At 46.2% G+C, this 24,663-nt stretch overlaps 1 protein-coding gene across 3 annotated transcripts in view; it reads left to right on the top strand.

Moving 5' to 3' along the window:
* Positions 1 to 17,894, top strand: part of LOC144123021 (uncharacterized) — a 134,001-nt gene extending 116,107 nt beyond the window's left edge. For all 3 annotated transcript variants that reach the window (XM_077655947.1, XM_077655946.1, XM_077655948.1), the window contains 3 exons: positions 10,028 to 10,274; positions 15,011 to 15,104; positions 17,414 to 17,894. In XM_077655947.1, the coding sequence (XP_077512073.1) occupies positions 10,028 to 10,274; positions 15,011 to 15,104; positions 17,414 to 17,654 (582 nt within the window). In that variant the 3' untranslated portion in view covers positions 17,655 to 17,894. The remainder of the gene's footprint in view (positions 1 to 10,027; positions 10,275 to 15,010; positions 15,105 to 17,413) is intronic.
* The last annotated feature ends 6,769 nt before the right edge of the window (positions 17,895 to 24,663 follow it).

Genomic DNA, 24,663 nt, shown 5'->3' with positions numbered 1-24,663 from the left:
TATGTTTTTTCTTGTTATCGGAAGATACACACTTTTGTCAGCATTGAGAACCATGCCCCTTTGGTCGCACCATTTCAAAACATTGTTCACAGCATTGTTCAAAACATTCTGGTCATCCCTATTAGTAATTTCTTTGAATAATATACAATCATCTGCGAACAATCTAATATGCACTGATATACTAATCACTTGAACAATGTCATTAATATATAAAAGAAAAAGCAGAGGGCCCAAGACACTTCCCTGTGGCACACCGGATGAAACTGGAAGAGAGCCCGAACATTGTCCACCAACTTCAACAAACTGCCTGCGGTTCTTTAAGTATGCGGTTATCCAAGTTATGAAAATCTCAGGAATGCCAATATGTTTCATTTTTAGAATTAATTTATCATAAGGAACTTTGTCGAACGCATTGCTGAAATCTAAAAAAATTGCATCAATTTGGCCCTTACTATCTATACAGGATGCGAATGAGTTAATTACCGTAATCAGTTGTGTTACTGTCGAGAAACCCCTTCTGAACCCATGTTGGAATTCGTTTATGACCAAATTTTTTTTCTAGAAATTCATTCACAGAGTGTGCAACTATATGCTCTAGTAGCTTACAGCATGATCAAGTCAATGATATGGGACGATAGTTTTGCAACAAAAGACGATTTCCTTTTTTGTAAACGGGGACAATTCGGGCTGTCCTCCAGTCATCAGGTAATTTGCTTGTCAGCAAAGAAGCACGAAATATGATCACGAGGAATTTCGCCAGGGTTTCAGCATAACGACGAAGGAATACATTTGGAATATTAGTTCAGAAGAGTGAATTGTTGGGCAAGTTGGTACATGTTGACGTGAAAAAAAAAAACAGCGAGAAAAGACGCAAGACCAGAGGAAGACGCACACAGACTGTCGCCGGACTTTCAACTGAATTTATTAAGGTTCCACCACATATTTATAGCCACTACTTGCGCAGGCGCACATACATGCCACATTCAACAAAGTCCGGACGTCATTGCTAGCCAGATAAAAAATTCCATTCTTTGTCAGTGCGTCTTTTCTCGCTGGTTTTTTTTTTCATGTCATTTGGAATATTATCAGGACCACATGACGTTTTCGTTTTTAAGTTTGATAACATAAAAAAGACACCTGAATAAGATATGAAATTCACTTCAGAAAGATTATACACCCGGCTATTCGCGGTACACGCGCTCGGAGCGGAAAATACGCTTTGAGATTAGTCATTAAAATGCTGGGCAATAGCCATCTGATCACATACCATACCGTTGTTCACCGAAACTTGTGACACGGTTTTCTTTTTCTCACTGATGCAATTTCAAAATTTACTTGGCTCGTTTTGTATGAAATTTTGAAGTGATGTGCTAAAAAATAATCTTTAGAATCACGTATGGCGCATGCTAGATTGTCGAGCAAATGTTTTATCTGTTTAGGGTCTGTGTGCTTCTTCTTGTGCCGTTTTACCTTTCGCCGGAGTTGAATTATGCTACGTGTCATCCATGGCGTTTCCTTACGTTCTTTTCTATATTTGCTTGGCACAAAAGTTTCCATGCAATAAAAACAAATTTTTTTGAACCGGTCCCAGAGTGCGCAGACATCAGTATCATCGAAATCTAGAAAGCAGGTTTCTAGATGCTCAGTTACAGATGTGTCGTTAGCACGTGAATAATCTTTAAAACAACGTAGTGATGATTGTTTGTTTTTAGTGTGTTGTACCAAAGGTAAGAAAGCACTAACTAGGCAGTGATCAGAAAGCCCCTGCTCCACAGTGACAGTAAACCTTACAAGATTGCGAGGCAGGAACAACAGATCTAATAATGATTTCGTGGAACCATCTTTACGGGTTGTGAGTTAGCATTATCAATTTGTGAGTTAGCATCATCAAGTTTTGAGTTAGCATTATATTAAACATTTTATTTGCATGCTTACTGTTAGCACCAAAACACTCATGGCGTTCCCAATCCACACCAGGCAAGTTGAAATCTCCCATCAACAAAATTTTGCTTTTTTCGTGCTGTGACATATGATTTTGTAGTTTATTTAAGCAGTCAGGTCCAGAATCTGGAGGTCTATACAGAGCATATAAAACGAAGTTATGACCCCAACAAGACAATTTTACGCATAGGCATTCAATTTTTGGTACCTCGTCCTGCAAGACGGCCGCAATTTGTTTGTTAATGAGGATAGCTATGCCACCACCTCTAGATTCTCTATCTTTTCGAAATACCGTGTAGGCAGGAGGAAATACATCATCATCATTCACTTCGCTGTGAAGCCACGTCTCCGTAATCACTGTAATGTGTGGATCATGCTGTGATAAGGTTATTTCAAGATTGGCTGTTTTATTAACTTAACTACGTGCATTAAGGTTCACTACGCGCAGCTGCTTGCATTGTTCCGAGTGACATCATGCCTCGTCCTGTTGAGGTGTTCTAGGTTTTGAGGAGGCTATCTTTACGCGCTTATTTTGGGATTCATCCCAGACGAACATATCTTTATCCACTTTTAGCTTATCAGGAAAAAGCTTTTTTTTTTTATCCCTGTCTTCTTTCGAGCTATCCCAGAGTAGTTTGCGCTTCTTCAGTGTAGACTGCGAGTAGTCATTCTGAATCGACATACCTGAGCCTTTTAGTTTTCTAACGTTCTCCATTATTGTCTTTTTTTCTACAAAATTCTGCAGGTAAATAATTATAGGCCTTTTCCCGCTCTTACGTCCCAGCCTATGTATAGGCCCTATAGACTGGCAACTAACTTGCAGTTTATCTTCAAATACTTCCTTGATTACTCTATCTTTCAGCGTAGTTTCAGTCTCTTCAGGGTCTTCGGCGATTCCGTGTATAATTAGGTTCGAACGTCTGCTTCGACCTTCGAGATCGGTTATTTTTTTGGCTTGAAATCCCATCACATTTTCTATTGATTTCAATGTTGTGTGGATTTGCTGAGGCGGATCGGTGAGGGTTGACGGTTCATTAAGCCTTTTTTCCATCAGCAATAGTACACGCTGCAGGCCAGTCACTATATTTACAGTTTTAACGAGCTCTGTTTTTATTTCAGTGATTTCGGCTTGAAGCGACTCTTGACCATCCAATAATTGTTCCAGAATTTCCCTCATAGACGGGCCAGGATTCATTTCGACGTCGCCGCAGAGGAGCAATTTACAAGAAACAAAACAATCGTATGCCAAAGAAATACAACAATGGGGGCACGGCATGACAACAATACCGCGGCAGTCACTACGAAATGTCCTGGTATGACTACCAACCTGCAGTACGAAGAACGGTGTTCCCGTTAGCAACATGGTCGATCCGAGTACGCCGTGCCCACTGAAGCTGTATTCCTGCGTGGCTTCTTTTATAGCTGTTGGCTCCGATGACGTCACAGTGCGATGCATGAACGTTGACGCTGGAAGAACACGCATGTCCAGAAAAGTGTCATCAAGTACGACAGCAAGATGTGTGCGTTTTCGATGAAGGTCCGATTTCCATCGCAGCAGCAAACGCCATGGGGCCACACGAGTCCAGTTGTTCGTAATGCAGCGGAACCCAGGATAACCTGCAGTACGAAGAACGGTGTTCCCGTTAGCAACATGGTCGATCCGAGTCCGGCGTGCCCACTCTCCTTCGCTGTCGTTAAAATATCATTTTGGGAATGGAGTAAACCATATTTTCAATGTCAATCGAGAAGCCGAGCTTAGCCCCCGATGATAGTCCTTCTGGGCAGAAAAATTCAATTCATTCCAATTAGCTACCCTGAATGTGTCGATAACTGGAAGGAGCTTCAAACTTCTTTGGTGGAACCTGCTCACTTGGCGGCGCATTGTAATTCGTCTGAACATGATGAAAAGATTGTACCCCATTTTTTGAGCAGACACCTGTAATATCTGTAAATGAGAACCAGAAGGAGCGAGAGCTACTGGAAGCCCTTATTATACACGTGGAAAGGCATTCGTGCGTGAATAAACCAAATGTTTACCTTTCTGCCAAGAAATTCAAGTTGTATCGAGAAGAGCCGTCGTGCATGCGGCTTGGCTGTTGACACTTTTCGGCTCTATAAATATGCCTGGTATTCCTTAGAATAAGGGCATCCGTTGATGTCTAGCGCTTGTGCTGTCTTCTCTGCTTTCGTCCCTGTTATGTAGCACCACTACTATGTCCTCTAAATCTAAGCACCAATGAGTCCAGCTTTCTGCCTTGAATGTCTGACTGTGCGTCCCCGGCCCATGCGCTATTTCTGACAAATCTTAAAGGCTAGAAGCTTGCCGACCACGCTATAAAACAAAGAATTGCTGCACTTCTCGTTGCGCGAAGACGGTAAATATTCACAAAAGCTACTTTCCGCATGGTCACCACCAGTACGCCGTGGGTATGAGTTGAGAACGTGAAGGGATACGAATGCAGAATTTTTCCAAGTCATTTTTAATAGCGGCAAGGCAAGGCAGTCTAGTCAAAACTTAAGAATTATATGTTCTTAAACTAACAATTCATAATTGGTATAGTCTAGACACATGATTCAGTTTTGGCAACTTCACGCCAGGAGGATGACCACTGACAACGTGTGATTATGCGAGACATTCTGCGTTCAACAAACTGATTTGGAGTCAGGTTTTGCATGAATGTTGTATTCCAGGTGAGAGAAGAAAACGCACCGTCTAAACTTCTACATGCACACACTGGTGAGACATTACTGCTTGAGGTACCAAGCCTTTTAGACCAACTGTGTAGAATAAATCATCTGAAAACCTCAAAAGATGCAAAGCCAGCAAAATCAAGTTCAAGTTCAAGTTCAAGTTTATTTTCCTTTCTTACAAAGGAGGAGCCGGGACTAAAAGCTGTGGTAACAGCTTGACTGGAGGTCCCGACTCCTTGAGACAGTGGCAGTACAGAAGGAAGGCGAGGGTCACATCATTTACATCAATTAGTAATGTCATGGATATCCGATGCAAATCCACATTTACGCGAAGCGCGAACACACATGCAAAACGAAAGTCGCAATACACACATGTACTCAAAGCAAATGTTTTACATCACTAAAATATACAAAAACACAATTTCACAGATTGAAATTGTCTCGGCAGTAGTCACGGATATTGTGTTTTGAATTTCTGGTAATATCAAAATTGTCATGGATTAGTTTGTTTAGCAAGAGGGGAAGGTTGTAACTTAAGGACTGGTTCATAGAGTAAGTTCTTGGTGTTGGAGTGATCCAAGTTTCTTTGTATCTAGTGTTACGGCAGCTGTTATTTTCTCTCAGTTGTCCAAGTACAATAAAGGGATTGTCACGTTGTTGTGAAGAGTATTTATAGCATAATAGAAGCCTGTAAAATGAAAGGGTTGGCCAGTTTGTGCAAATATGCGAGCAGATAATTAGGAGGGAATGCATCATGAGCGTAGCTATTCAAAACATAACGGAGAAAATTTCCACCAACCGGAGAGCAGACTTGGGGCTTGAGCCTTCTCGTTATGATTCAATGAATACCTACGGCAAGAGTCTCAGCCTTCAATTGGGAAATATACGGTGAATTTTCAACCAGTCCGACCCATAGAGAGGAGATTAACGAGAATTCATCTGGTGGATGATTGGCAATTTGAGTAAGATAGTAAAAAAGACTCTTCTAAATGAGCAGAAGGAACCATTCCTGTTCTGCAGTTCGAGGACTGAACAATGGTTCGCACTGCACGAAGGGGCGTAAAGTGCTAAGAAGTAATGCAGCAGTGTCAGCCTGCAAGCCATGATATACCTGGACCACAAGAGGGACCTTACCAAGAAAGGAAGAATCTTGAGTGTTTTTAGGACAGCCTTGCCTTGGGAAGCTTCTTAAGAATTTAATGCCAATATACGATCTCAGTAATGCGAGTGTTAAGCCCTCGCGGATTTTCCCTTCTTTTTTGTGATTAATGATATCACGATATATGGTTTTGCATGAATCGCAAATTTGATTTATTCATCGTTCACGGGTGGAATCTACCTCGCGAATGATTCTGTCACCTTTCACGGGCGGCTTTGATTTCGAGCCGACACGCGTTGCGTTTAGCCTTGGTTCATTTTTTTCTGCCGAGAGTGCTTATATGTGGATGCAAGAGACCTCCTTCTTGCGTCTCTTGCAGCTTGCGTGCCCCGGTCCCTCGTTTGCACGCCGCGTCCGTAGCCAAGCTTCCGCACGACGTTTGTTACTCTGTGCCACTGACTCGAGGTTCATCCGCACGTGGAAACTACAGGAACGGCTGCGAAACATAACCGGTATTCGCTGAGCGCCGTTGTGGACTGCAACGCTAGAGCGACTCTAGCGGAGCGTTCTCTATAGTCGCCGCCTTTCGGCCACCGGCGGGCTCCTCCTTTGCACGTGCGGATGGCTCCTACCTGCATAAGCCGCCGCGGTGGCTCGGTGGTTATGATAGTCGGCTGCTGACCTGGAATACGAGGGTTCGACCCCAGCCGCGGCGGTTATATTTCGATTGAGGTGACATGCTAGTGTACTGTGCGGTGTCAGTGCACGCTAAAGAACCACGGGGGTCGAAAACACTCCGGAGACTTCCACTAAACGCGTCCCTAGTATTAGCGTGAGTCCCTTTGGGGCGTTAGTCCCTCTAAACCCAAACTTAAACCACCCTGTCTGGACATGCGGCGCGCTTTCGCTATGTTCCTCTTCGCACTGCCTCCACTAGCTTCCTCCTGCTGTCCTGGCGTAAGTGTGGACGTTTGATTTTGACTGCCGCATGGGCTTAATAACCGTGGCCGTAAGAGCTACCACTCGAAAAGTTGTTAAGAAATAAACGGAGTGCTACTAGCTTTGCAAGCCATATTGTAGGTCACATTTCAACAACCAGAATAAGTTAACACAAAACAAAACGAATTAAGGCAGTCTAGTTTTAGTCTGCCAGCGGACGCTTCGACGCTCCCTGGGTCCAACAAGACAGAACATCGATGCCAGCCGCGTTGCCAGCTAGGCATGAGCGTTTCAGTGTAATGCGGTCGTGAGGGGACCCAGGGGCCATGGGAGGCCCGAATTCTGCAAAATAAAGTTTTTTTTCTCTCTCTCTTTTGACACGAAGACTTGGCTTTGTCCGGGTTCAGACGAAGACAACTGCTGTTGTCGAAACGTTAGCTAACGGAATCAATCCCCCTCGTTCTTTGTTCATTCTTTTTTATGTGGACATGAGAAGACTTGTCTTTGTCTGGGCCCTAGACAAAAGAAACAAAGGTCGAGCAAGTCCTTCCGTCCGCTAACGTGCGTTCCGACAAGAGGACCTCTCTTTTGCAAGTCCTCTTGCTGTCTACATGTCTATCATACGTTGTACGAAGGGCTACTAAACGTTAGTCACGGCAGAAACATGCAAGGCGAGTGAGCTAATTATATAATGGTAGGTAGCGGGTAATTCCGTCTGGCTAAAGGCTAGATAGTGGTAGCGAATCACTGATGGGAGCAGTGCAACCCAGTCAAGAAGGTGGGACGTTATGACTGCGAGCGCGCTGGGTGCTTGCAAATGCCCCGGCTACCAAAAGAACGGCCAAAACGTCAAGCTCATATACGGTAAGCTTCAGACAGGCAATGATATGTTCCAGCGAGATGAGAAACGAAACATCCAAGATACCAGCTGATCGGCGGGATAAATATAGTCTGTGTAACGCACCTCCCGAGAATAAGTCGTTTGTATGCGTTCAGTTAAATTCACATACGATTGTTAGCAAAACAGTCTGGAAACTGTTCTGCTTGCACGCAAGCCACATATCTCATGCTTAACAGAAACCTGGTTGCACACTGATGTCCAGAACTTTGAAACAGCACCTGTAGGCTACAGAGTGCTCTGAAACCATAGAAATGCACAAGGATGCATGACAGAGAAGTTAGAGCTATTGCATGTCCGAAAAATAGCGCAAAACAACCACGACGACGAAAGAGAGGGGACACACACGAGCGCTTTCTCATAACTGGATTTTATTCAGAAGGCTACAGAATATGTACTGTGGAAACAGGCAACGAAAAACAAAAAGGAAGACGAAAGCATCTGAAGTGACGAAGAATTGTGGAATAAGCAACTCTGAATAAAACGCCTAAAATACGTTTATGGAAACATTACTACTTGGCAACTCACTCAAGGAAAGCAATCTCACTTTTTGTTAATGTAATAAACGCGCCGCTTCTTTCATGATACGATAAGACTTAACTGATCACATGCTTTACCAAGCACTGCAGTTTTATCAAAAAGGAGACGTTATTTACTCAAATGTTTTGTTGAAATCCCCCAAGGTGGAGTGAATTTGTATTCATGGAGTAATTACTCATTGCCATCCACCCAAGCGCAGCTGTACGGCTACAAAGGAAAGCTGTACAGCTTTCCTTTGTAGCTGTATGGGAGACGGCATTTACACTTCAAACAATGCTTGGGCAAATTTTTTAGTGCTATCGAGATTGCAAAATTGCTGCGCTCAAACAGCATGCCAGCCTGCCGAACGTAGTACTTTTTTCAAGACGGGAGGATTTTGTAAATTATCTGCATTCTTCACTGTACAAACCTAGGTTTGTGTTTCATATATCTAGCGCTCACTTTTTAACGCATCCGTTTTGCTGCGAACCAAAGAATACAAAGCAAAAATTTAATGGGAAAATTTTGGTATGATCTCGGCACTGTTAAATCGGGTACCATGAAATTGTTTGGTTTGCGTGCTTTGGTTCGCAGAAAACCAAATGCGCTACAAAGTGAACGCTGTTGTATGTACATCAACCACAAATCTATAAGTTTGTCCATCTATGCTGCTCAGGCCCAAGATGTTCCGTAGTGTTGACAACAAGATACCATTCACTGTCAGTTCAACAACTTCAGTTCAACACTGTCAGTTCAACAAGAAAAACCACAATGTAGAGACACTGGACAATAGTTAGACACAGACAAAAAACTGCCGATGCGTTTTTGTGCATCGGCAGTTTTCAATAAGGGCAGAATATTGACTTTCTTCCAATGGTTCGGGAAATGACCAGTATTAAAAAACTTAAGTTTAGGTTTGGTTTGGTTTGGTTTAAAGGGGTTTAACGTCCCAAAGCAACTCAGGCTATGAGAGATGCCGTAGTGAAGGACTCTGGAAATTTCGACCACCTGGAGTTTTTTAACATGCACTGACATTGCAGAGTACACTGGCCTCTAGAAATTTCGCGGCCGGGATCGAACCCGCGTCTTTCGGGCCGGCAGCCGAGCGCCATAACCACTCAGCCACCGCGGCGGCTAAAACAAGTTTAAAGTATGCGCTAAGCAGCAGCAAGCAGTTCACAGCAACCGTTGGTAATAAATAAAGGCATTTCATCGACACCGGCTGATGTTTTATAGGCTTTAATTTGCCTATTGCGATGACAACTTCACGGACATGGCGCTGAGTTTAGCAAGAGAATCAGAATTACTATGCTGACTTCCAGGACAGTCTTACCCTGTAAGGCCAGCAGAAATGTAGCCAGAGCTCAGGAGGCACATTTGTTTACTGCGTGCTTCGGCGTCCAAAGTGGATGAGGTGACCTTTCCTTGGAAGCTCGCAGGCATGGCTGAGGTGCAGACGCATGCTTGTTGCTCTTAGGGAAATTCCAGATAAGCTTGAATTCTGCACGTCGATCGCGCTCATGTTTATCGCAAGTTAACAGGGTGCTGAATGAACAGCGAAAGACACATTTTCCACCTGAGTTGGCTTCGGGTATTTTTGTCAAGCCCCTGGTATCGTTTTTTTTCGTGCGTAACTTGAACTGCCTTCAGTTGCGAAGAAAAACCACCCAGGAAACTGATACTTTGCGAGGCTTTTAGGCGCATGATTAGCAACAGCCTCGCAGACAAATGACGTGATCTTAGTAACTGCCAAATCAACATTTTCTTCTGCACGCACTTCAGACCACGAGTACGACTTAATACGTTTGTACATACGTGTCATATCCAAGGATAGAGCGGGAATAAGTTAAGATCACGCCGCAAGTTTTCCTTTTCACTTAACAAAAAGATCCTCTCTGTTCGCTCAATGTGCGCCTTCTTCGCACTCTGGCGGATCGCAGTTTGCGAGCGCCCTCCAGCTGCGCTCGGCGGTGCAGCAGGTGGCGCTGACGCTGGCGGTTGGCGAGGCGGCCCTGGAGTTCGAGCACCGCGCATTGACCACTGCGCACGTGCTCGTCAAGGAAGCGCACGAGCAGGTGGCGTCCTTCTGGCTGGACGGCCGCGCGCTCTTCGTGGACACCGTCGGCGTCCAGCTATCTCTCGTGGACTTCTCCGCAGCGCGGCTGCTGCCCCTCGGCGAAGAAGCGGGTGCGTGCCTCATGGTTCAGGCGCTGGATGTGACGGCGGTTACATGCGGTGTTTCATTCGTTCAATCATTGTTCTAAGAACTTTCTTTCGGTAGGGGTGACATCCCCATGAACACCGAGGGAGAGTGGGTAAGAGGTCGCACAACGCGACAAAGACCGCACTCACTCAAGTGACTAGCAGCTACCACACGTGCAATGGCGGACGTAAGAATAAGCCTCGACCTCTAGTGCGCTCTAGTCGCTCGCGTGTTTTATTTCGTTCATGCTCTCACTTGAGGGAGAGTGCTGTGGAGAGCTCAAAAGGCGCCGCTGCTAAGGCGAGACGCTGCCAGAGCGTCAACACAGCATAGACCGTAGTCTACTGTAGTCAGTCGGTCATGAGAGAATGGGCCGGCGAACAAAGAATAAGGTTAGTTGGCACCGAGACTCCAAGCACTAGCTTATTCTCTGGTTTTCTCGTGCATAAGTCCACCATTTAATAGCTGCAAACAACTCCGTGTAGCTTCATATGTGTAGGAGATTGATGAGACCTAAAATTAAGCTTTATTTGGGATCCTAATCAGTTAACTATATTTAACACCGGAGAGGCAGTGCCACGCGTTATACTGCTTAAAATTACTCTCTAACAGCAAACCTATCTGCATTAACAACAACCCTTGATCTTCTGCTTCTTCCTCAGCGCCGTCAATATTATTGCTCAGGCCTTTTCAACAAGATTATTAACATTAACCTTTTCTTCAAAGGTTCGTTATTCCCTCCTTTATGTTATATATCTTCACGAATTGGTCACTATTTCAAAGTAAGGATTCCGCACTGTAGAATCAGCCTCTGAAATAATTCATTTATTGTTCCAACTGCAAATGGCTGGAAGTACTTTTCTGCCGCCATCGCTATCATATCCGACGCCGGAAAATTATGAACATCGCCTTCGATTTTAAGACGAAAGCATTTAAGGGCTCATACTCCCGGTCGAGATCCTGTCCGTCCGTTACATCACCAGCCAGAGGTCACGACAACTGAAGTGACGTCATACCGTCCGTGCGTGCGTTACGCTCTTCAACTCTATAAGAAAGAAATGTTTGTGCACGATTTGATTCCAAACACCATTCTTCCGCTCCGCAGCCGAGCGTGCTAACGACTACGCTACTTCCTGCCAACGCATATGTAGTTCGCCTTGTCTAGGACGCTGGCGAGTGTTTGCGTTAAGGCGTCGAATCAGACGGATGCCTCCCAAACGCCCTCCAGTGTCTCCAGCATTTAAAATTCAGAAACAATTGTGTACTTATTTAACACATCTTGACCACACGTCACTGACACAAGCAGCAACACCGCGCTCACGGCTTTCGCCTCACCGCACTTTCGGTCAACAAAATTCCCCCCTGAATTTCGTTGGTCCCTCGTATCATTTTTGCCTCCGGGCTCGCGAGTATTGAAAGTAAATAAACAAACACACGCATTAAAAAGGTAGAAGCAACAAAAATAAAAACTTTTCTTTTTCTTATGTCTAGACAAGGGATATCATTAAACACTAAGAAAACGCAATAGAAAGTAAGGGCATATGTTGACGCGAGACCGTTTAGGCTTCCGTCCTGCAGAAAATCATGCATCGTCGGCGTTGTGAGTGAAAAGTGCCCGGAGACGCAACCGAGATAGGCCACCTAGGTCACGTGACCTTGCTTAATTGCAACCTGCCCACCAGATTGTGAGCAAGCTGACCACCCCGACAGGTGGCAGTTAAATTAATGACCGTTCGCGAGAAGTTGCTCGGGTAAAGCAACCTGGATCGCACAAGCCTTACCGCTGGCAGCACCTGCCATTGCAAGGCAGTGACACGTCGGTTAACCGCTTCCTTCATCACTGAGCCAGGAGTATGCGGTCTCGCTGGGATCCATGAACGTAAAGTCTATAATGACCAATTCCGCATGTACGGACATTAGCCCCCAATGCTTTCGCGTCATAATCATAAGGCGGAGCTTTGGTGCCCCTCCAATTTCTTTTGTAGCGGACTTAGCATGCGTTTCTTAAACTGTCGATCACTGCAGTTTTTCATTCATCGACTGCATTGAATGTCTGATTTCTTGATTTATTGATTTCAGCGTTGTGCTTAGTCTTTCATGTGTTTGTGTCTATGCGACTAAAGCTATGTGCCATTTAACTCAGATAGGAACAGTTTTGTGATTTATTTATTCATACATTCGATTGATTCATTATAGTTGGTCCAAAAGAACCGCTGATGATTGACAGTGTTGCAAGGCTTTGCATTGACAAACAGAAGTGTGCATTGAGCATGCTACATTAAAAATGCTGCATTACAAAATGAAAGTTTGGGTTTTTAGAGGCCCAAAAACAACGTAATGGGCCGAAAACAACGTAACGTCCTCCATCTCTTTTGGCGGTTGCCTGAAAATTGCATCCTGTATATGAGCGAAGCTTTATTCCGACGCACGTTGATGTAGGGTTTTTCCATGCTTAACTCTTTCCCATAATCATAGTATCAAAGCAGAGGGTTTTTGTCACGAAACGCTTTTTGTGCTATCAAGCTGCGAGGCATCAAAATTCAAGGGACGGCGAACGAGAAGGACACATACCACGCTGCGTGTGTCCCTGTCGTTCACCGTTGTTTTCTGATGCAGTGCAGCTCGATAATAAAAGTGAACACGCTAGGGTTTCGGCGGTATTGAATAACGTTTCTTTATTTGACATGCTAAAAAGTTTTACGCACTGATATTTTTTAGACTTGTCTGTCATACCAGACTACATGAAATGGGGCATGCAGGTATTACTCATTTGTGGGAGTACGCGTGCCCTGGGGTTGTTTGGCCCACAAGCTTTAGTACGAGAACTCAGGGCACAGCTTATGAAGGATCCTAACTGCTTTACAGACAAAGAACGTTAATTGCCAAAAAACTAAAAATAAGGGGTGTAGCGCGCGTCCTTCAGTGCTACGCTTTTGAAGCGAAAGCTTCACTACGAGACCGGATGCTCCGATCCTAGTTTTCACCTTCAGCTGACTTATACCCCTGTCACACGGCATTCCTCGAAGGCCTTTCCAGTAAAAGCACGTTTTTTCACCAAAGGAGCGAAAGCTTAAAGGACCAGCGACGCAGCTACACGGTGCAACAGTCGTTCAGGCTTAGCCCCCGCTGCTGTGCTCGAGGCGGCTGAAGTGAAGGTTTTAAAATTAAAGTGGGCAATTCTGTTCATTCGTTGAGCTCAGGCAGTTTTTTTTATTCTAATTGCTTCCTTGAAAGAACCGCAACAGCTGCTCTCATCAACAGCAGCACGTTTTGTGTATTGAATTGGCCACTAGGGGCACTCGGTGTTGCTGCAGCACTTTTCTGACTTAAAATCTGGGCATAAAATATTGTAATATGGGGGCCAGCCGAAGAAAGAGACATGATGATCGATGGCAATGAGATGATTTAATGGCTGCTGGCCTAGCGCGAGCGCTCGTGCCCGCGCCACTGCACCGTTCGTCTCCTTCGCCACACTACCCGGGGCCACCGAGCGATCGTCCGGATCGGTGACAAAGAGACGCGCAAAGTGGTTACGGGCTTAAGATGATGATTGGAAAGGAACGAGAAATGGGTGAGGTGCTGGCCGCCACGATGCAAAGAGATTATTTAATGGCTGCTGGCCTAGCGCGAGCGCTCGTGCCCGCGCCACTGCACAGTTTGTCGTCTTCTTCGTCACAATATAAACACCCGTTCAAAAAGCAAAGCCAGACACACCTCTCGTTTTTTAAAAGCAAGTTTTCAAACATTATTGGCTGCATCTTTATTGTTTTCATTGCTTTTACTTTTTGACTTTGGACGGCACTGCGATCGCAGGTTCTCGAAGGCCGCGCCTTTGGGCTCTAAAGGCCTCGGACGGGCGCCTTCGCCTCCAAAGCCCTTAGCGGCAAAGGCGCAACATTTGTGCCGTGTAGCTGCACACCTTAGGCCTTGGGATATACGTCCCCGATTCTCAAAGGCCTTTGCGGTGCCCGTGTGACAGGGGTTTCAGAGGTCAAACCATGAAAAACCGAAAAAGAAATTCAAGCAATACCTACGACCGGGGGTCGAATCCGCGGCTGTGGGAAGATATCTCCTTTAGGGGTCCCTCTGCGAGACCACTACGCTACCGGCGCAGCCGACACGCCTCCTGTTAAACTGCACCACACACTCGTGTTAAACTACACCACACTCGCGCTGAGCATTGCAGAGCGTCGTCTGCATAAACTTCTATCTGCTTCGTCCCGCGGCACTGCCTGCCCACCGTCGTCTTCTACGTAGCACAAATCCTTGCTTTCGCTCCGATTCAAATGTAGTAAACATTCTATGTAGTTTTCTTATTTACGGTTTCGCCCACTACGGCCATCGTTCAGTCAGGCTGAGAAGCGTTTTGCAGCCAATATTTGTGCCGTCCATCCTAATGTGCACACCTGGAAGAGATTCCCAACAAGCAAAGAGAAAACGGGCAGTCCCTAGTGAAAAAAAGCTGTATGATGTATAACAAACCGTAAACACGTTTTACATAAAAATGTCATCCAAATATCTTTCAATCGTCAGGACGCATTCTTGCCTAAAATCTTACACTTTTCTCGCAAACCTCATACAGTACTAGACAAATTGTATGATATTTTATTGACAAAGCCTGTAGAGGTTATTGTATCATATAGCTTTTTTTAGTAGAGGTGGGCGGGTAATCGCGAGCGAAGAGACTTATTTTCTATCCTATTCTTTGGCATGTCCGCAGGTTCACAGCCAGTGTTTGCTGACCTGACCAAAATACCGCTCCACAAGCGAGAGGCATTGGGAGATACTTTCCGCAATGTTTGCCAAGAAATCAGGTAAGTATGCCAGATTGAAGGCAAATAGAAATAGGAGGAAATTACACTAAAGATAGTTTGGTTTAGTGAGTAACTTCCCAAAGCGACTCAGGAAATTTATATCACCTGGGGTTCTTTAACGTGCACTGACATCACACAGCACACGGGCCTCTAGAATTTCGCCTCCATCGAAATTCGACCGCCGCGGCCGGGATCGTAAGCGCGTTTTTTTTTTATGGGGGGGGGGGGGGGGGGTTCAGCAGCCGAGCGCCGTAACCACTGAGAGACCGCGGCGGCTTAAATCACAGCAAAAAAAAAGCGGATAGGCTGACCACAGCAATCAATAGAATAGCTACAATGTTCACTAGATTTCGCGGATTTTCATTTCTTTTTCATCGTTGCATGACTGGAGGCCGTCAGTAATTAGTCTGGGGATCCTTCTGCTAAAGAACTTGTAAGCGTTTGCTGTAGACGGGAGCAGAGGCCTTAGTTAAGGCTATATAGGGTAGAAATGGCAGCCTTTTTGTCATGTAAGGCTGTGTGCCGCGCGTTCCAGATTCGGTGGCGTCACGCTGAACCAATTTCCCATGATTTTGCACCACCAGGCTGGGCTCTCTCGTGAATACAGTTTTAGCTAATGGATTGATGGCCCATGAGATGTCAGATATCTCGAGCACGTAGGCATTGCTGTTAGACATCCTCACAGGCGCGCAACACGACAGTACTCAAACGCAAAGTGAGAAGCACGGCAAAGCAATTCTCTGAACTAAATGTTTATTAGGGAAAAGCTGCTCAGTCTGCACAATACGTTCCTGGCGCTGGAAAAGAAATTTGGGCTCAGGTAAGAAAACCTGCAAGCGAAAAAAGTGATTAATTTGACTTTGTACCCATTCGAGATATAGGGCTGTCTATGTGTGTCATTAGCGTAGAATGTGACAATTTACTCTACTTTTTTTTTGTAATCTGGACAGCTTCCACAGTTTTCTGACCTTACTTGACTGTGCTCCAAAATATGACTTTGCATTCCTCCTGACAGCAACGAAAAATGGTATTCGGCAGTAAACATTAGCGCAACAAAAACATTCTCATGAAAGGAAGTCAGGACGACGAGCTACTCAAGAAAAACTTGTTGCTGGCGAGTTTGTGCACAGAAGAATACGCACCCCCTTGCCCAGCGACACGTTTTACTTGAGTAACGCGTCTCCCTGTCTTCCTTTCATGTAAATTGTATTCTGCAGGATCCTCCTGTAGATGCACTGCTATAACAGCTTCCTGCGCGCGTTACTTTGCGATGTAGGCAACGATGAAAGAGCGCCTAGTTCGCTTCCCATAATGCATAAATGGTCGATTACTCAATTGCTGCCCCTGCTGTTTGCATGGCGCTGATTTACAAGGGTGCAGACTTAGCCAAGTAGGTGCCGCTGATCCATGGCATAAGGGGTAGCTCAAGCCAAGACGGCAGACAAAGAACACATGCAGACATCACAGGCGCTAATTTCCGACAGAAAACTCCAAGACGACCAAGGCGAATGTGACATAAGGGGACTAACGGGCACATGAGCCAGAAAAGCCGTGAAAAAGAACAACAGCAGTACGAAAGTTAAATCACCGGTTTTCAGAACTTAGGAAGGCTATCTCTTGTTCGAACAAAGAGCTAAAAGAGGTGCTAGCGCATTTATCTTGCAAAGGAGTGATCTGCGAAACTTATACTATTTCACTAGTAAGCATAGCTCTCCTTCCGGCCATGAAGAAGCCTTTGTCCAGAAAGGGCGCGCAGCCGCACTTCTTGCAGTGCAGAGATAGATTACTGCCTGTGTATGTTTTAATGAATTCTTTGTCCCCACGATGCCTTTCACTGAGGCACCTTCCGGGCCGACCGACATATTGCTTGCCACAAGAAAGCAGCGTATTAAATTCAGTGCTCTCCGTACATATTACAAATTTTTCTGGTGGCGTATGGCACACTGCAATCAGGATGCATTCTAGGCTGCGTTTCAGGTGTTTCAGTTCTTTTCGAAACTCAGGCTTAATGTCAGCGATTTCTGTCGTGTCTGAAGCAATACAGACAGCACCGAAAAAGTACTACTATGAATGGCAACTGGCAGCAGAGGGAGAACAGCGAGCAGTGCCAAAGTGAAAGATACAAAAAAAAGACAGCTTAAACCTGAAATTCGATGTGAGAGAATGAGCGTTGTGCATGATGCACTGCCTCCACTGCCACGTTTTTTCGGGCATGGTTTGAATACGGATAGATGCACTTGAAATGATTCGCGCTGCCTGGACCGCCTGTTTGTGTGCTTTTATCGGCTTTCGATGCGGCGTGGGCGCAGCGAGGATCTGTCGTCCTTCCACCCGTGGACGAACGTGGCGTACCTGGAGGCCCTCACCAGGGCCCTAGTGGGGGCGTACGAGGCGCGCTTCGCCGACGCCGCCGATGAGACGGAGCGCCAGGCGTGGCGCGACGTGTGCTTCTGGCTCGCCGAGATGCCGCACTGCAGCGCCGTCCGGGAGTTCGCGCTCGAGCTGGTCGCCCAAAGCACGCGCTCCACTACGTCTCTGTCCACCATTTGATGTCACCTCAGCGTGTCACCTCCCGAGGGTGTCGATCCCCCTGAACGGCGTTGCTGACCGCGGCTTGTTCACTGTAATTCGCTACCAGAATAAAAGGAGGCAGCAGCTTTCAGAACACTGCTCTATAACGTCTTTGCCGACTTTCGCTTAACGCATGCTGAGGTGGCAAGCATAGCAGAGCGAACATATAGAAAGTTTCCCTTAGGTACTCATAGGCAAGAACGCAGCATCCAGAGTGAAAGCGGCTATATCGCTTATACACTGCTAACAAAATAAAATGCTCCAATTTGTTTAGTTCATGCGCCTCATCACGATTACTCGCTGTTCCTTTGTGCTGGCTTTGGCTCGTTAAAGAATGTCCTTTATTTCTTAATTAAGGCGATAATATATTCCTAAGTGATGTATATAGCCTTTAGGACTGTTTCACCTTGTTGAAATCAACCAAAGATGCAGAAGCGCTTTTTCTGTGAAAATAGGAAACACAAATAAAAGGAGAGTAGAATGTAAAAGTCGCCGCAGCGCACCGCATGTGCGGCCGCATCACACATTTCAGGAAACCGAAAAAAAAATCTTCTCCCCGATGGAGATTTTTTTTTTTTCCGGTTTCCTGAAAAATCTTCTCCCCGATGGAGGACTAACCCGACCGCGGCGGCTACGTTTTTATGGAGGAAAAACGCTAAGGCGCCCGTGTGCTGTGCGATGTCAGTGCACGTTAAAGATCCCCAGGTGGTCGAAATTATTCCGGAGCCCTCCACTACGGACCTATTTGTTCCTCTCTTCTTTCACTCTCTCCTTTATCCCTTCCCTTACGGCGCGGTTCAGGTGTCCAACGATATATGAGACAGATACTGCGCCATTTCCTTTCCACCAAAAACCAATTATTATTATCCCCGATGGAGCGACACCACCGCACCGACTCCACACACGGCCATAAACGCTTGCAACCGTATTACGTGCGTTAACTGCCACTACTGTTTGCATTTTCAGTGCTTATTTTGATGTTCTTTAGTGTTCCTAATAAATATCACGTCGGTGCTTACTTAAGAAGAGGGTAAATATGCGGATCTTGCTAATAATACTTCTTTCTTGTTTGAAGCCGCCCGCACGCGGACTTACGAGCTTTGCTTCTGATACCAGCTAGAGGCGACCAGATTTTTTTGGCAAGTTTTAAGAGACAAGCAACTACTACTGCGATGTTCGAAATAGTCAGACACTTCGACAGCCTGAGAGCCTTATCTCGAAAGTTCTTCGCAAGCTTTAAAGCGAACGCAGCAGAGTGTGCCGTCGCGGTGAAACAGGTACACAGCCTCACAGGATAAAAACTCAGCAACAAGGAAAAGACCTGTTAAACAGGGAGGTGAAAAACGCCAACCCAGACGGCATATTAAATTCATAAAAAGCTAAACGCAATGTATAGAAAACATGACCAAAAACACGAAGATATTGTCACGTGGTAGTGATGGCAGTCCGGCGTAGAGAGCGAAAAGGGTTTTCAAACGAAACTATTTCAGCTGACTTGCGCCCACAATGGACTGAACCACTCGGCGGTGGCGAAGCGACAAGCGAGCTCGGCGGTCGTGGAACAGAACGCCCGCCGCTGTCGGCCGTGCTCCATTCAAAGCTGATAGCGAACTTTCGAGATAAAGCCTGCAAATTTGCTACAACATTCTGGAACGACGTAGAATCTGCTCCGCCTGGATGCGATCAGCTGAGATAGATCTGGTCGCGTCTTGTATCCACAAAGTGATAAAGCGTCGTGGCGGCAGCTTTGAATGAACAAACACTACAAAGATTCGCGGCAATAAAATGAAACAAACGTAACTTAATATAGCAGAATTAAACACCATCCTCGGTAAAAAAGCTGCGCGTAAAACGTGAAAACGAGCAAAACTCCTTTTTCGCTGAGGGCCACGGATGCGGCACTAATGCAGGATTCCCTTGTCGTTGACCGCCGCAGCTTCCAGCACTTTACTTGTTAACTGCTCGCTCCTTCTGGCAAAAAGGTGCTCTTGCAGCAGCGGTATACATCCGGTGGTTTTGAAACGCTTATCGTGGTAAGCCAAATGTCCTCCGGAGGCGTCGTTCGCGAACATTGCGTGCTCCACCGCGTGTTAACTGATTGAAGCCCCTACTTGTTTGTCCAATACACACTATTCCACATGACACAGGGAACTTTTACACACCGCCAAACTCGCAAGACGTGTACGGTTTACTGGTGACGCGTATCACATCTGGGCTCCGTTCTTCTGTTGGCGACCGTCATTCGGGATTGAAATAATTTTTTCGGCGCCGAAAACAACAAAAAAAAATTGGCCGGTGGTTTTACATCGCTAAGCACGAAAAATTTGTGGGAGTTTTAACTTGGTCAAAGCTACTATGGCGCGAAAGCACTGGCTTTTTTTGGCAACAGTCCGGCTGCATTTTAGAATTGGCTCGCGCAAAATTTTGAGGTCACCATCGTGTTAGGCACAGCAAATTATGGCTAGACATCGATTTTGTTCCATATCGGCCAAGGTCAAATTTCGGGGATGGGTGGGCCAAATTCTGTACATGTCCTGGGCCAAATTTGAACGTCACCATCGTATTGGTAGCGGTAGAATTCAGGGGCTGCCAGGCGAATTTTCCCAATACGAGTATTTCAGGGTTTTTTTAACTTTTAAATTAGGCACAGAGATCAACACAGGCGTAAGCTCATAGAACCCTTCCATAAGCGCATCAGTGGAGATAAGTACGTTATTCAGAATTCCGTCCCCTTCTGTAATATGGAGTATCTGTTCTTGAATCATTGGGATTCACGGGGTAATATGTGATGTTCATGCGTTGTTGTTTTGTTCTTGTTGGTTTTCCTATTTATTCGAGCATATGTCTGGAATAAACATTGAGCTGTGAGTAGCGCTCGTCTTTGTTCGTCTACGATTGTCCTCGTTGTCCCGCGCCATTTTGTTCAGTATACATATCTACCAACTGGCCCAACTTTCTGCTCTCTTCACATCACGTCCTTGTTGCTAGGATTCGGCACAAGATAGAGCGGATGGACAAGATTGCTGGTAGGTTTTAGTGAGCGTATGAGAGCGTTCGCACTAGTATTGCAGTAGTAGTAGTATTAGTAGTAGTGGTGGTGGTTTATTAAAATAATAATAAAAAGGAAGGATAAGGTTTTTGCTAGTCCCGGCATCTGCCGTCGATACTGAAGCATCTGAGCTGGGACAGCGGAAATACAGGATAGCAGGCAGAATGGAGAAATGAAATGAAAGAGGTGAAGAGACACGAGGAGAGGATAGGGGTGAAGGTAATATACACAAACTATTTTCACAATAAGAAAGTTGGGCGCGTGATTAGTTCATAATGAAGCATAATATTGCGCGAATGCAGAGTTTTTTGCAGGTGGAAGCCAACGCCACGCACCTGAAACAGTGATGGAGGTGTCCACTGACCTTCAATACAGTTATGCGCGCCTTCAACTTTTTCGTCGTGAATGTCAATTTAGCCCATGTTGAACTATGCTCCAGTGCCGCGTTTCTACAGCAATGGTGTCAACGCCAACGTGCACTGCAATCTGCAGTGCCGTGTTTATGCCGCAACATTTTCTACGCACACTCTCTCCATGCGTTGTCCCCCTACTCTCTCTGTCGCTACCACTCTCTATCACTATCACAACATAGCTGAAAGCGCGAATATAAGTTTGAAAGTAGCCCGCCGCGGCTGCTCAGTGGTTACGGCGCTCGGCTACTGAGCCGGAGTACCCGGTTCGATCCCGACCGCGGCGGCCGCGTTTCTATGAAGGCGAAACGCAAAGGCGCCAGTGTGCTATGCGATGTGAAGGCACGTTACAGATCCCAGGTGGTCGAAATTATTCCGGAGCCCTCCACTACGGCACTTCTGCCTTCCTTTCTTGTTTCACTCCCTTTTTCCTTCCTCCCATACGGCGCGGTTCGGGTGTCCACTGAGATGTTAGACAGATACTGCGCCGTTTCCTTTTCTCAAAAGCGAACTTTCAATTTTTGTGTTTAGTTTGATAGTAGTATGAGTTTATGAACAAGGCGATGTGGAAAGCACAGAGCGAGGGTCTGTTGAACTTTAACACGTAGCGTGATCGCCTGCGGCGATAGCCTAATCTCTCGTGTTGTGGCCAGTGAAGCTGGTTCTGTTCGCGCCGCTGCTGGTTCGAATACCTGTCGCGGGAATATTTGTTTTATGGTTTGCGCAAGGTCACACTAAGGTCAAGCTTCACAAAAACCGGCGAGCCTGTTTGACCAGTGCTGTCGCGCTAAAAAATTATGGAGGGCACTTAAGACTACCCATGTGCTCCTGAGGCGAAAGAAATGACTTCGTTTAATTACGCCCAACAATATTATGTAAGAATCCACCTTAATGCACCCTAGTCCCTATAATCCAATTTAATCACACACAAACTCTTAATCAACCCGACTCAACCCTAATTCAAAGTAATTCTGCATAATCTATTCCTAATCTACTGTAATAGGCCAGAATCCACCGTGCTGAAACTTTGTCTAATATAACCTACTCTTATCCAACCTGATATAACTTAAAGCTACATAACCAACTTTAAATTCACCGTAGTACGCCAGAATCCATCCGTGATTGGCCACAATCTGCAAAATGTAATCCACAAAACGCAATCCACTCTACTGCCGCTTATTTCCATGAAATATACTCCTAATTCAACACAATCCACCATAATTCAACATAATCCAGTCTTAATTCACTAGAATCCACCCGTTAGTTGACACAGTCTACCGTAGTCCAACTTAATCTACCCTACTGCAACTTAATGCAAACAATTCTCTTGCGTGTACACCACATTTTTTGTACCACCTAGGGGCACACGGGACGCCGCCGGCTTTTGTCGTAATCAAGCAAGTAAGGTTTTTGCCTTATAACCGACACCCCCCTTCTTGCGGCTATTCCTTTGTGGTTGCGGGAGAGCCTGTGTATGTAGATAGCGACCACAATATGTTTGCGTGAGCTCACGCCCGTTGTGGTGGTGGTGAGAACTTTTTATTCAGTGAAGAGAGTTTGCGGGCAAAAATGGCTCTTTACATAGGTGGAGTACCTAGTTCTGGGCCCCACTGGACGAGGCCGCTACTCGTGCCCGTTGGACTGTAACCCTTTGAGACTCCAGCCCCAAGCACTTGAGCAGGGCTGCCGCCCATGCCTCTCGGGAAGAGGAGGGGTTTGGGGAAAGGGAAGGATTCATCTGACAGTCCCAAACCATGTGGAAGTTATCGGACACTTCCCCACAGTGAGGGCGGCGCTCATCAATTCTGGGGTCAAAATGTTTTGCTATTGCAGGGCACGACAAAGTGTTGGTCTGCAGGCGCCTAAGAGTTCGTTTATCGGTTTACTCAGGCCTTTAGCAGGGACCAGGAAAAGCCGATGCCGTTCGTAATAGAATGCCAGACTTCCGTGAACCGCCGAAGCGGTTGCTTAATCTCAGAGCCGGAGGAGCCTGGATGAGGTGCCCGGTGGGTATGCGCTCGGGTGGCAGCGTCCGCAGCCTCGGTACCTCTAAGGCCTTGATGGCCCAGAGTCCAAACTATGCGTTTAGGTGAAGGGTCCGATTCCCTTGCGGACAGCTTTTGAATATGGTAGGCTAAAGGGTAAGACTCGCCAACCAGGTAGTGCTCACCGCCAGGCCGACGCGAATCTGTGATGGTTTCTTTCGAATTCGGGTCCGAGGCGCCAAGTGCAAATGCTACCTCCTCGGCTTGTGCTGAATTTGAAGCTCGATAGAGAGGCCGCTAACGTGTTGATCCCGGTGAACTACGGCGGCCGTATAGGATCCAATGGGCGACGGCCCTGTCACGTCAACGTAGTACGTGTATATACCTTGGTTAGATCCGTGTTGGTGTTCGAGGGCCCGAGCGCGCGCCTCTCGTCTGCCTTCTTCTGTCTTGTGTCCATGTTGCGCTGGAGTGGAAAGACCCAGAGGTTGTGACTTCATAGCTCTGAAATCCGACACGTATCCTCTGGAGTGCACTCGTGTTGGAGCTGCAGACGGTGTAGCAGGCGGCGCCCGGATTCCGTCTGCGAGAGTCGCGTATAATGGTTCACGAGATGGGCCTCCCGTAACTAATGATAGAAGTTGAGCACCACCAACGGCGACAACTTAGCGTTAGACGTGGTCACTGGGAGGTCCAGTGCTCGCTTTGTAGCCTTTCTAAAGGCCTGTTGCTTAGGCCGTTGAGACTGGCATTGTACTTACCTCGGGAGCAGCACTTTACACATAGCTGAGATGAGCGGTGCAGGCTAGCCGGCTTCTTGAAGTCTGGCGATTAAAAGTTGGTTTCCGAGGAAACGAAACTGCGCAGTAAATTTTTCACATCTCTGTGGAAACCTGAAACACTCCGTAAGAAAAGGGAGTAAGTTTGGAGTCAAAAAAGAACGAGGGAAAGTGATGCTGTAGTGGAGGGCTTTGGAATAATTTCGATCACCTGGAGATCTTTAACATGCACTGACATCACACATTAAAGATCCCCAGGTGGTCGAAGAAGTGGCAAAATGGTCCCATTTCGTGGTTACGTGAATGCTGAAGAGCCGAGGACTGCGCCGCAGTTGCTAGCTCTCGCATAACAATTTTGGTGTTACTGGAGTCATACGGCAAGAACAGATTCCTAGCATGAGCTTCATATCTTCAGCAGGCGTGCTTAGTGCTCAACCTCAACACAAGATCGTGGAAAGAGATACTGCGTTCCTGTGGGAGCTGCGTCGTGAAAGTCAGGATAACTGGCTGGGAAGGCACCGGAATGACTCAAAGAGGCGGATGCTGCTGGCGGGTCGGAGTTGGGGTGGCGCTTGCGGGAGAGGCGGTCGGTAGGTTCGCGAACATGTCGGCGGTTTGTTGCAATACATTGACCACTTTTTGTTCGATTTGTAGTTGGAAGGGGGCCAACATGTGTTGCATCATTTGTTGCGCAGTTTGCTGGAAGGCTAAGATGATTGCTGGACTGTTTGTAGCATTTTGTATTCCATGGTGTGTAGTACGTCT

This window comes from Amblyomma americanum, chromosome 3 (genome assembly GCF_052857255.1).
Source record: "Amblyomma americanum isolate KBUSLIRL-KWMA chromosome 3, ASM5285725v1, whole genome shotgun sequence".
NCBI classification, from domain to species: domain Eukaryota; kingdom Metazoa; phylum Arthropoda; class Arachnida; order Ixodida; family Ixodidae; genus Amblyomma; species Amblyomma americanum.
This window is presented reverse-complemented; position numbering and strand designations above follow the sequence as displayed.